The 13311-nt window shown below is 34.6% G+C and overlaps 2 protein-coding genes across 2 annotated transcripts; both read right to left on the bottom strand.

Annotated features, from left to right (window-relative positions):
- Positions 1 to 2257: 2257 nt before the first annotated feature.
- LOC106776257 (adenosylhomocysteinase) lies at positions 2258 to 4187 on the bottom strand. Its single transcript, XM_014663650.2, has 2 exons — positions 3310 to 4187; positions 2258 to 3236 (listed from the first exon to the last, which is right to left on the bottom strand). Exons 1-2 carry the CDS (start codon positions 4018 to 4020, stop codon positions 2490 to 2492), a joined length of 1458 nt encoding a protein of 485 aa, XP_014519136.1. The 5' UTR covers positions 4021 to 4187; the 3' UTR covers positions 2258 to 2489.
- Positions 4188 to 8119: 3932 nt separating this feature from the next.
- Positions 8120 to 9955, bottom strand: LOC106775065 (plastid-lipid-associated protein, chloroplastic). The gene is made up of 3 exons (XM_014662102.2): positions 9463 to 9955; positions 8673 to 8868; positions 8120 to 8564 (listed from the first exon to the last, which is right to left on the bottom strand). The coding sequence occupies exons 1-3, from the start codon at positions 9894 to 9896 to the stop codon at positions 8250 to 8252; spliced, it is 945 nt and encodes a 314-aa protein (XP_014517588.1). The 5' UTR covers positions 9897 to 9955; the 3' UTR covers positions 8120 to 8249.
- Between the last annotated feature and the right edge of the window lie 3356 nt (positions 9956 to 13311).

Here is a 13311-nt window from a genome sequence, read left to right as displayed (position 1 = left end):
CAGAAGAAATCGATATCTCAATTATCACTTGAAATACAAGAAGAATGGGAGATATCTCAATTATCACTGCTGAGGTTGGATAGAACACCACCACACCAATGTAATGCAGAGATATAATAATTTAAGGACAAATTCTTTCAGAAGAAATCGATATCTCAATTATCACTTGAAATACAAGAAGAATGGGAGAAAGAATTTCTAGAAAAATAGAAAAAGAATTCGTGAGAAGAAAGCGTAAAGATGAAAGCATGAAGATAAAAAAAAAAAATAGGTTATGTGGATGTGGGAGAATAAAATTATAAATTTGTATTTCTAAATATAAATTTTTGCTAAAGGATAAAATTGGAATAGAAAAAATAGAGGAAAGGATAAAAATGGAATGGGAGGTGGGGGTTGGAATTGGGGAGGTACAGGGAATAACCCCCTTCTTTTGGCAATATAAAAACAGGTTAGGCCCAAAAATGAATCTGGCATTAAGAAGAATGTCAATTACTTTTTGCACGCCATAGGTTTTCCCTCGTGGGAGTGCTGGAAAAGTCTAAAGTGTTTATACTTTAATTTTTGGATTCTGAGATGCATTATAAATTTCCCGACCCCAAAAACGTATTGTGAATTAAAAAATTAAAAGTATATTTCTGAATTTAAAAATACATATGAAATTTTTAAGTTATTTAATTTATAATGATTTTTGAGTTCCGCATGTATTTTAGATCATATAATTTAAAATATATTTTTAAATTGTGTAAATTGAAAACGTATTTTAAATTCTAAATTTTTTAATTTAGAACGCATTTTTATATTTATAAATATATTTTAGATTGTATCTCGGTTCTAGAATCGGTTCAATAGTGAGACGGATAATTATCTCGCTCTAAGCATAAAAAGTAATTTAAACTCTTTTTTAGTACTAATATTTATCTATTAAATTAATTTTAAAATTATGTTTAAGTTAAAAAGTTTTCACAAATTTTTTTAGTACTCATAAACCTCAATTAAATTAGCTATAAAATTATATTTAAGAAAAAACAAACTTTAAATTTTTTTTAGTATTAATATACCTGTATTAAATTAATTAGAACTCTGTTTGAGGATAAAAATTAATTATATATAAATAATTTCTCGTAATAGCTTATCACTATTCATAAAATTAATAACGAAGTCACTGCCTACGAAAATGCTACTACTCCCCCGCAGCAACAGTCAGAACTAATGAAGAAATCCTTCAATTCAGACAAACGAAACAAAAATATTTGAGTCAAATAACAATCCTATAAAAAAGAAGGAATAAATAATCGGTTCCATTTAATAAACACTAATGATAATTATTAAAAACAAGACAGGTAAATATTTTAAAGTGTTCTAAGAAGAATTAGTAAATAGTAGACCGTTATACATTTTTTTAAGAAAAATCAATTTTAAAATGAATAAATATTTTTATCACGCATATAAAAAATCCAACATAAAATATCTGCACAAACATCTGCTAGTAGAGTGAAGCTACAATGACTCGATCAAAGATTTTTTTCTTTTTAAACATTTGATTTTAATTTTAATTTACACAATCATATATTTATTACGTTTTTTAAGAATTTTTTATATTTTTTAATATCAATATATCACATGTTTTACTATTTTTAAAATAAACGTACGTGTTGATTCTGATCCATTTCTCAATCTTATAAAGCTTATTCGTAACAATATGCCACCGGAACTCTTCATAAAAAGCCAACTATTACAGAGTCTTCAAATGATTTTTTTTTACTCATTTCCAACCAGAATATCTTAAAAAGTAATGATATTTTAACAACATTTTTTTTCAATTTTTTTTATAATGAGACATGTGTCATCACTTTGATCTATTTAAATTTATATTTAAAAAATATTTCAAATACATCAGCTTGTTAGAAAATTATTAAAAAATGTTAAAATAAGTTTTTACTATCTTAAAACAAGAGAATGATGTCCTCTTACTATATGAATGCAATATATATTCTTATTTCGTGTACTTGAATCAGAAGCTTCTTGTTTTACATGATATTAATCAATCTTTGAGTTCAACTGATGATATAAATTTCAGTGACGTGATAATCTTAAGAAAATTATATCAGCAGGTTAGTTGGATGTAGACAGACACTTTAATTTGTGTCTGAACGGGATTGGTGTACTTGGTTAGAGCTAGCAGGGAGTTTCAGTTTCAGTGACCACATGAAAACGAATTAGAAAACATAACTTGTGACAGACTCTTTGGAAGGAGACGTCAAAAGAACAAGAATATTTTTTTTTTCTGAATTTTTGCATATTCTGTTTGGAATATGAAAGATGGAGTAAAATAAATATGATAGCTGCTAAATCATAACCCAGACAGCCGCAGCGAAAGCCTTATTCAGACCCATTTGGTCGTATTGTGATCCTAGGAAAAGAAAAATAGAAAGAAGGTCCTATTCTATAATAAATTTGAAAAAGGATGTTTGTCTTGATTGTCCCTCTGATCAGTACCTGTAATGAGCAGGCTTGTATGGACCCTCAACAGGGACACTGATGTAATCAGCCTGATCTTTGGTGAGCTTGGTGAGCTTAGCTCCTAGCTGGCCAAGGTGGAGGGCAGCAACTTTCTCATCAAGCTGTTTGGGCAAAACATAAACCTTGTTTTCGTACTTCCCAGTACCCTTCTCCTTCCACAGCTCAAGCTGTGCGATGACCTGGTTGGTGAAGGAGCAGGACATCACAAAGCTTGGGTGGCCCGTCGCACACCCCAAGTTCATCAGACGACCTTCGGCCAACACGATGATGCCTGTCTTCGTCTCAGGGAAAACCCATCTGTCGGTTTGGGGCTTAATACTGATGCGCTTCACACCAGGGTAGTTCTCAAGCCCCATCATGTCGATTTCATTGTCGAAGTGCCCAATGTTGCACACGATCGCGTTGTTCTTCATTTTCTTCATGTGGCTCACCATGATGATGTCTTTGTTCCCGGTGGTGGTCACGAAGATGTCGGCTTCAGAGACAACCTCCTCCAGGGTGAGAACCTGAAGACCCTCCATCATAGCCTGAAGAGCACAGATGGGATCGATCTCCGTCACAATCACACGAGCCCCGGCCTGCTTCATGGCTGCGGCGCAACCCTTCCCAACATCTCCATAACCACAGACAACGGCAACCTTACCGGCGATCATCACGTCGGTGGCTCTCATAAGTCCATCGGGGAGGGAGTGACGGCAACCATACAGGTTATCGAACTGCGATCGCACAACACAACGTAAAGACTCGTAATATGTGAAAAAGTGGAGGAAATGAGCGACGAGTAGGTACCTTGCTCTTGGTGACAGAGTCATTGACATTGATGGCTGGAAACAAGAGGGTGCCGTTGGCCTGCATCTGGTAGAGCCTCTTGACACCGGTGGTGGTTTCTTCGGAGACGCCCACCAGTCTTTCCTTCATCTTGTGGTACTTCTTGGGATCGGTCTTCAAGCCCTCCTTGATGATGGTGAGCACGATCTGGAACTCGGCATTGTCAGTGGAAGAGGGGTCCGGAAACTGTCCCGTCTTCTCGTAGGCCTGCTCCGCCTTGACACCCTCGTGAATGAGGAGAGTGGTGTCACCGCCGTCGTCGACGATGAGATCGGGGCCACCGCCGGGGCCCCAATCAAGGGCGCGCTCGGTGCACCACCAGTATTCCTGGAGGGTCTCGCCCTTCCAGGCGAAGACGGCGGCGCTGTCGCGGGCGATGGCAGCGGCGGCGTGGTCCTGGGTGGAGAAGATGTTACAGGAGCACCAGCGAACCTCAGCGCCGAGGGCAGTGAGGGTCTCGATGAGGACGGCGGTTTGGATGGTCATGTGGAGGGAGCCAGTGATCCTGGTTCCTTTGAAGGGCTGAGAGGGTCCGTACTCCTTGCGGCAGGAGATGAGACCCGGCATTTCAACCTCGGCCAGCTCAATCTCCAATCTTCCGAAGTCGGCGAGGCTCATGTCCTTGACCTTGTACTCCCTCCCACTGCTTGTTTTCTCCACCAGCAACGCCATTATCGATTAACGAAGTTCTTCCTCTTGTTCTTGTTCTTGTTCTTTGATGGATGGATGGATGTTCTTCCTCTCCCTCCCCTTTCCCTTTAAATACACTACTCTTCACCAAGCCCATTCCTTTCCTTCCGGATCAATCCCTCACCTACTTTTCCTATTATTACACTCTCTCCCTCCAACCTCCGATCTTCACTCCACTCTTCTTGTCCTTCACTTTCACATTCCCAATTTAACTACCATATCATTTCATTTTATTATTATTTTTCATATTAATCATATACATTTTAAACAATTTAATATTTATCATCGCTTCCTAATTTTCAATTTCGTTAATCACATAAAATATAAACTAATTTTGAATTCTTAGGGATGGCGCGGTCTGGGAGTAGATGTGAAGGAAGTAGTGCAGATATAAGCCTGATGATGATGATGACCATGAATGAGTATGGGGTTGGCAAAAGAAGGAAATTACCATGCCACCCTCACCTACCCCTTTCAACATTGTAATTGAAAATTATCTTTAACAATTTCTTTTAAAACTTTTTTATAATTTATGTAGTAGTTTATAAATAAAATATGATACATCAATTAAATATGATACATAATTTGTTATAAATAAATTGTTAAAATATTATAGTCTAAAATAATTTTCAGTGATTCATACACTTCCAAATTTTAGTAAAATTGAAGATTTTTTTTTCTGAAACAGCATAGGTTTTTCTTTTTCTATAACTTACGAGTATAACACAATGTAGATAATATTTATAATAATACGATTCTGTAACAGAATTTCAGATAAACCGTATTATTCACATAAATATTATGACATCAAAAATTAATAAGAGTTAAAATTCGAGAACAGTGTAAAGTGAAATAAAATTAATTATGACAATTTAATAGACAAATTTACAAAACTTAGAAATATAAGTTTTAAATAGAATATTTTAGTCTTAAATTTAAGTTTACTTTAGATCTCTTGAGCCGTCTGATTGTATCATTAATATATTTTCAAACCGTGTTACTTAAAATTTAAATATGTATTTACGGATTACAAAATTTGAAATAAATATTTGAGTTATGTAATATAGAATCATTCATGAATAGCATGTGCATGAAAAATGTAAGAATCTGAAAATGGGATTAAAGGATTGATCAGAGTACTGTGCTAATTGAACCAAATTTTATAATTAAATTACCTCAACAAGTATAATTAGATTTTATATTTAAAGTGTTGGTTCATTTTACTCAAGTACTTTATCTCTCTACAATCCTGTTCATCAAATTTCTCTACCTTCTCTCTAAATTCCATCTTCCCTAAGCCATCTATTCAACGATTCAGGTTGCGCTTGAGCAATCCTAGCATTGTGAGCTTCGTTTCAACCAGTCAATTCTCTGTTCTTCCACTGGTAAGCTGTTTTCTTCTCTTCTGTACAAATTGGGGTTGTAAGTCTACACCAGATCATGGTTGCATGTGTATTCTTCTTTTCTATTTCAAATTTTAGCTCCAATTAGGCTCTAAAATCTTTCTCTTATCCTAAATCAGTGAACTGTAGCTGATTCTAGAGTTTCCCTGTGGTGCAAGGAGTAGTTAAATCATCTTTGAGTTGAGCAGTTTAATTCTGAGGTAAGGGAANCTTNGGTGTTTCTTGTTCTGTTTTTGGAAATTGGGATTTTGCATGAATTGGGTATTTAGCTTGGGGATAGTTTTTCAAAGTATACATGTATGAAGCTAATTTAGTGAAATAAGGGTATATGAATTGTGAATTGTGTGCCTATGAAATTGAGTGAATCTATGACATTGATAATCTTAAATAAATTGATGTTGAGTAGTTGGATATTTTGATCTCTCTTAAGCTGTTATTAGATAGGTACATAAGCAAAAATATGAGATTTAAAGTCAAATTAGAGGAACTAGGGTAGTTGGATTTTGAATTTGGTATCCCAAGCGGTTTTGGTCACTCAAGACCATTTAGATAAGTCAAATGTGACTTATTAGAAGCCCTAAAAGTGGGAAAAATAGTGTCTAACTGGTAGAGTTAGATTTGGGTATATAATTTGATGAAATTGAAGAATTTAAGTGTAGATTGATGTGAAATCACTAGAGAATTGGTTTAGGAAGTGCTAGAGTTGATTAGGCAAATTAATGTTATATATATGTTTGTATGCAAAGTAAAGTTGAAGGGTTACATGTACATGGTTTTATATTGATTCAGTGAGATAATGTCATGGTATTTGGTGGTTCATGTGTTGAGTTAAGTTTCAAAGTAAAAGTATGGTTATTGGACGTAATTCCATGATCCTCAAGGGAGGTTACATGGTGGTGCCACTGTAGTTTGTCGTGATTGACCGTATGAATGGCCGGAGTTCAGGATGGGGTTTACCTGGACATTCTAATGACCATCCATGCTCAATTAGAGAGTGATGAGTCATGTGGTGAGAATAGCAGGAGGTCCTAGTCTTGGGTGTCTCCATTTATGGGCCAAGATGAGTTTGGTTGGACTTACACTTGTGTGTGGTCGGGTGAAATCCCTCGGCAATGGCTTTGCAAAGCAGTAGGGCCACCACAAGTGCACAAACCCCTAGAACTCGACATTTCATACTAGTCCGGACGGTCAAATCACGTGGTCTGTCATTGGTATCAATCAAATGCATTCATTTACAGTTTGTGTTGTATTATTGTCATTACATGCTTGAAATACTTGATTAATAACATGTTTTATTTTTATTATACCTAGCTTACCCTTGCATTTGTCTGTTGTATGTGCTTGCCTTTCCCCCTTACGATGATCATTCAATCCTTTGGATGTGAGCAGTAGCTGATGATGTACGCTTGGAGTGAGCATTGGAGAACGAAGAAGACACAGCTTCCAGTTCTTAGGATCTTTTCTAGCTTTTGTTTTGTCATGTTCTGTATTTTTGGAAACACTCTTTAGGCATCCTTAAATCTTTAGTTGGTCAGGTATTTTGGAGAATTATTAAACTTGTATCAAATTTTAAATTTCAGCCATATTTGGGATGACTGTATGCTTAATACTGTCCTTTATTAACTCTTAACTGCTTTCTCGTACTATAGTATCTGAATCCTATTATATGTATGTCTATATAATATTTGGGATTTCACATTATGGTATCAGAGCAGTTTTTAACTAAATAAAGACACGTAAACACTGTATTTTACCACATCATCAATGTATTGACGCTGTTTGTCAATTAGACTCAAATTTTACTAATTAGGGACATATTTCACATACTTTTAAAAATGAAGACTGAATTGAGATTAAGCAGTCAAAGTGGAAACGAAAAAAGGTATTAAACCATAAAAAAACAATCAAAAGTAAAACAAAATAAATAACTTTAAATGACATAAAAATGCGAGTGAAGATAAATAAGACAACTAACAAATCCATTATTAAAATGGTAAGAAAATAAATATTAACCCTTTTTTCATTACTCATTATTGTAGGTGTCATAAAAGAATACAATGTTTGTGAAATATGTCCTTGTATATATTATGTTTAATTTTGTGTACTTTATTTAAGATCTGCAAAAAGATGTGTCATTTGAGTATTTTGACATTTGTTTAATATCAGTTTGTTATTTCTTATTTTACCATACGTTTTCTATGACATGTCATTAGAGCCTTTTGAGAATTTTTACTCTTTGAAGATTTTTTGTTTCACCCTTATCCATTTTTCACTTTTATTAATAACAAAATGTCTGAACGCTCTGTTCTTTTAAGAAAAATTGTACATTCTTTATTTGATATATGTAAGAAACCAATAAAGTTATATGAGAAGAGAACAAAAATTATTATTTTGTCATAATTAACAATAAACCTCTTCATTTTTCAATTAAAAGTCTTGCTGTTCACAATCTTAAATCTTTTATGTAATTTATATACAAAAATAAAGTGTAAATCAACTTCCTTGCACCTACTTTCAAAATGGTAAAAAACATTTTTGTTTTGCAAAAGAATTTACCTTTCGTCTTTTTTCTCACTTTAAAATTAGTTGCCAATTTAATTTATTCTCATACCTAACCTTGAATAAGAGACAAAAGAACTAAAGTATTCAGTTCTCATTCCCGCACCGGACCTTGAATAAAAGACAGAAAGAATTAAAGTATTCAGTTCTCATTGATGTGTATAGAATCATTGTATAAATAGCTCAGGTCCTTTACTTATTTAGGAACATTAACTGGATATTAATCCGAAGTAAAGTAGTTTGTTCTGTTTAAATTGTTAAAAGAGAGCTTCCTTCTTTGATGAGAACAAAGACACTGCCACCATCAGCCCTTGAGATACGCAATTCTTGGTCAAGGTATGTAGTGAGTAGCCAGGACTGAGCATTGCTATTGGAAATTGGGATCTTCAAGGGAGGCTGGCTTGAAATTGTTTTCGCAACCGATGAGGCTGTGTCTTGAACAGAGGTGAAGATGCCTTTGAAAGGTGTAAGGTCAATCTTTTGACCCAGAAACTCCACATTTTCTGGTATCTCTAACGAGTCTGTAAGCTGTGGTGTGCCAATGATGCCTTCTTCAAATTTGATCTAAACAATATGCAACATGAGAAAAACGTCCTTGTGGAGCAGAAAAATAGTCAAAATCAAGATGCCAAACTAGATTAAGAGTGTCAAAATACAATTTACTACACAAACCTGAACACGTTTTGGACTTCGGACATCGAATTTGGCATTTGTACTAATTGAGGTGGTGGCCAAAGGACCAGCAAACTGAACAGAGTTTTGGACAGTGAAATTTTGCGAGTCGATAGTCTGAGATATTTCCTCTACCTTGACCAACGGAAGTGTTCCACCTGACAACAACGGAAATAAACCTGCAAAGGATGTATACCTGCGAACACCACAAGTCCACCATGAGCTGGTAAGTTCCAGTTCACAACCTCTACCTTTCATCTACACATTGGGGAAAGAACACAATCCATAGAAGAAACTAAAAAACTTCAACTATGTCTTTTGTCCCTGTCAATATTAAAGCTTATTCTTTTCAGTTCCCATACAATTATGTTTTAATTTTTTATTCCCACAGTTTTCATTCACACACCATGACAGCAAACAATAAAAACAAGACGTGTTGCTAGTGGCAGATTGATAGCAATCGACACAAGAAATTAATTGACTTCAATTTGTAAGAGGATTCAATTGTAGAATAACTGGATGAGGGTGCTTTCAGCCGTAGAAAAGAATAAAAACATTAAAATATATTGTGACAACAAAATATTCAATTGAACAGAAGACGTGACACATAGATTGGGGAGATGAAATTATACTAAAAAACCGAAGTTGGTAAAGGAAACCCAGTCCTGTTGCATTCAATCCCGAGGTAATTTTGATATAAAAAAATAAAAAACGTGAATTAAGAAGGCTTAAGGCATTTAGCGCAATTGGTTTTAGGGTTTAGGGCAATTGGTGGAAGAAGGTAGCTTACGCGAGAATCCATTTTCCGTTGAGGAGAGTCAAGGCGTCGGTTGGAGCAGGGGTAGGGTTCTTGGCCTCAAGCTGAGTGATCAATTCCACGATCTCCGCTCTCGTTTCGCTCGTTGCCTTCAGTCCACGATTCGTGCCGTAGAACGAACCCACCAAAGCCTTCTTCAGGTTCTCTGTCTCTGGCTCCACCGCCACTTTCTCCTCCACCGCCACGCCACCGCCGTACGCCTCCTCCTTCTCCTCCTTCTCCGTGCCCCACTCGTCTTCGCTCGTCACCGCTCTGACACGCCACGCTGAAGTCGCTAATTCAGCGACCATCCTCGACCTTCCGACGGGCTTGGTCCAAATCCCAAGCGAGCATGGTGGCAAAACAGAAGCTGAAGAGTTAAGCGGTGGAACGCATAGAAGTTTGTTGAGGTGTGAGAGAGACGCCATCGTTGAGAGAATAGAAGAGAACAGAACACATCAGAAGAGTCGAGGAGTAGGATTTATAAGGACAAGTGAGACTTCAGAATTGAGCGGTCTAAGGTTGCTGATGCTGTAAGATGAAAAGAGCGTGACGCTTTCTTCCTGCAAAAGACATTACTGTCCTTCGATTTACTATTATATTACAAGTTAGACTAAAATTTATGACATCGACGAAAGAGTCTTTAATTAGATTCACAAAAAATATAATTAAAATATAAATAATATATCAGTGAACAAGATTTTACAAAACTGTTGTGTAGAAATAAGATTTTAAAAATAATATAACATAATATTGTAACCTTCTTCAAAATAATAAGATATCCAACAAATGTAATATTTGTGTCCCAATTTAAATACATTATATATTTTTTTTTATATGAAAAAAATACTACATAGTTATATTTTACGCTGAATAGATATTTTAAAATGTATAGATTATAATTAAATTAATAACAATAATTATATTGTATATAAAATTCATTAAAATGTTGTTATTTGATAAAAAATAATAATTTATTCATAAAGGTAAAAATAATAATATGAGAGGGATCATTTTTATGCAGATTAAGCGTGTAAGCGAAGATATAAAACGAGAAAAATAAATTAACTAGCTATGAAATATAATTCAAAATGAAAGAAGATGTAACTTAACGAAACTATTAATCAGGGTTAATAATAACATAAAATTTTCACTATATTATGATTTATAATATAAACACAAGTGTGTTTTCTCATAAAAAAATATAATTTAAAATACTGTTATATGACAAATCATGAATTTAATTGTTTTTCTCGATGGGTAAGACTTATAAGATGTTTACTTTTTGTTATGGATAAATCTGTTTATAAAACCATTTATGAATTCATTTAAATGTTAACATAATTGGATTATTTTAACAATTATAAGTGTACTATATTAGGATAGAGCATAAAGAGTCACTAAAAGGGGTGATGAAAAGGGGTGATCAATCAATATGTTTGAATTTCCAAAATTTTGATTATACAAGTAAGGGTTACTCAATCAGACATAGACAAGGACCAAACAAACAATAAAGCATCTCTTAAGAGATACTACAAATCAAGGTTAAGAGTAAGTATTAATTAGTTTGTAATGGGTTTAAATTGAATCGTGAGTAGGGTTCAGCCAATCTTAGGTTCATCTCAAAAACGTTAAATAGAGGTAAGAGGTAAGTGATCACATTTATTGTGAATTTAAGACTTTGCTCTTACTACCATCTGAATTAATTACTGGCTTAAGCATTGAAGTGCCTTTAACAATTACCTCATACCTGTCTTGAGCATTACCAGGAGAAGACTTGGACTAAAGACGAATTGAGTTACCCAAGCAACTAAGAGTAAATTGTGAAGGTGTGTCCTATGGAGTTACTCAACCTTACACCCGAAACATTTTGGCCGAGTGATTTAGAAGACCCAATGGTGACCACGAGAAACATGAGTTCAGAAGACCTGACAGAGATGATTAGAACGCTTCAACAACAAATGATGGAGATGCAACAACATTATGAGGGGGAATTAGCCACCCTCAAGGCTGAGAACGTGGCAAGGGTCGCTAGAGAGAAGGTTGCTGAAGAAGGTGACAAAATTGTTCAAGTGGAACGGACAGGGTAGACTTGTGAGCCACGCGACACCAATCAGGCCACCAGCATGAAGGTTGGGGAGAGCGGGACGAAGACTAGATTGGAAGAAAGCACTACAATTAGTAGTGAGCACCACACGGTGAAGACGAAGCACATGGCTTGAATGTTGTTGTTCATTCCAATCATCATGGAGGTCCACACATCGGAGCAGTTCGCTCCTCCCAACTTCAAGATGTATGATAGTTCGACAAATTCGGAGGACCATTTAAAGATGTTTACTAAACACATGTCGTTCCACACCGCTAATGACGCCACTTAGTGTCGCGCCTTCTCCTTGTCCTTAACGAGAGAGGCATTAGAGTGATTCAATTTTTTGTCGTCCAATTCAATTGAGAACTTCTCCAACATCAAGTGCATGTTCAACCACCAATTTGCTAGGAGTTGGCCGTAGGATTTGACCGACCTTTCTCTTATGAGTCTTAAGTAGGAGAAGAAGAAGTTGTTGAAGGCCTACATAGATCGATACTAGAAGACCATATGACAAGTAAATGACTTAAGTTTCGAGTTTGCCCTTCAACATATGATGATCATACTAAAACCAAGATTATTCACTGATAGTCTTTATCGACGATTAAAAAACAATAGAAGAGTTAAAAAAACGGTTGACGAAAGATATCGAAATTAAAAATATGAAAATACCTAAAAAAACATAATTAGGAAGCTGCATGTGAAAATAATGAGTTACTTAACTTTATACCTAAAATCATAAATAGTATTTGATTAAATAAATAAATATATATGATAGTTAGGTAAAATGAGTAATCTAATAATTAAAATGAAAACTTAATCAAGTATATGATATGATGATTATTTTGTTTTGTCGTAAGTTTGAGGAAAAAGACAAGGAGATAGAAGAGACGTGTCACAGTGTAGAGTCTTTAAGGAAGTTGTATCCTGTTTTAGCTAGTCATGTCAAATGGGCCAGGCTGATATTTTTGTTATGGACTTGCATTTAGGCTTTCAATTCGGCAAGAGAAAATTAAAAGTTTGAGGCACTCGTCAACCTGTCTTTTCTGACATGTGAATCAATGTGAAAACAGATACTCTGATTGTGCTACGACAACTCTAGAATCTTCCATTTCCTCGGGTGAAGATTAAATTTCGACATTTGTCACGTCCTCGTTTTCATTTTCATTGCATTTCTTGCCAACTTCACACTGTTATGTTATGCAGTGTTATCCATGTATTATATTATTTACTATATTTATATAAAAAATCTGTACCATGGAAATTTTTTAAACTTGTGTTTTCTTAAGTTGATTTATTATATGCGAGGAAGGTTGAGAAAGTATTGAAGTGTTTCTTTCAAGAGATTGGAATAGATTTATATGTGGACGGATTTGAGAGTGTAAGATTTCTATGGCCGCATGAAAGAAGAGATGAGGAGAAGAGAAAGTCAATTCATCATTTTGTTTTTAGACTTTTGTTCGTCTTTTTTTTTTTTTTATAAAAATCTCTCCTCACAACTTTACTTTTATTTTGACATAAATTTTATTATTTATATTTAAATTTTTATCTCATCTCAAACAATAATAATAATAATTTATTTTTATTAAAAAAATTAATCTATCATATCTATTATATTTATACATAAATTTTTATCTCAAATATATTCAAATCTTAAAATCTTTTCATTAATCTAAACAACTCCACATTCACCTTCTTTTTCACTCAAATTCACTTCCATAAATCAATCTTTAAATCCAAATACGCCATTCTATTCT

This window comes from Vigna radiata, chromosome 10 (genome assembly GCF_000741045.1).
Source record: "Vigna radiata var. radiata cultivar VC1973A chromosome 10, Vradiata_ver6, whole genome shotgun sequence".
In the NCBI taxonomy this organism is placed as follows: Eukaryota; Viridiplantae; Streptophyta; class Magnoliopsida; order Fabales; family Fabaceae; genus Vigna; species Vigna radiata.
This window is presented reverse-complemented; position numbering and strand designations above follow the sequence as displayed.

Excerpts from the sequence above, each read along its gene's own strand:
- LOC106775065 (XM_014662102.2), bottom strand. The coding sequence starts at position 9,896 with ATGGCGTCTCTCTCACACCTCAACAAACTTCTATGCGTTCCACCGCTT. Across the intron at positions 8,869-9,462 it reads AACGGAAAATGGATTCTCGC|GTATACATCCTTTGCAGGTT; the intron begins GTAAGCTACCTT and ends TGGTGTTCGCAG. Across the intron at positions 8,565-8,672 it reads GAAGTCCAAAACGTGTTCAG|ATCAAATTTGAAGAAGGCAT; the intron begins GTTTGTGTAGTA and ends CATATTGTTTAG.
- LOC106776257 (XM_014663650.2), bottom strand. The coding sequence starts at position 4,020 with ATGGCGTTGCTGGTGGAGAAAACAAGCAGTGGGAGGGAGTACAAGGTC. Across the intron at positions 3,237-3,309 it reads ACTCTGTCACCAAGAGCAAG|TTCGATAACCTGTATGGTTG; the intron begins GTACCTACTCGT and ends GTGCGATCGCAG.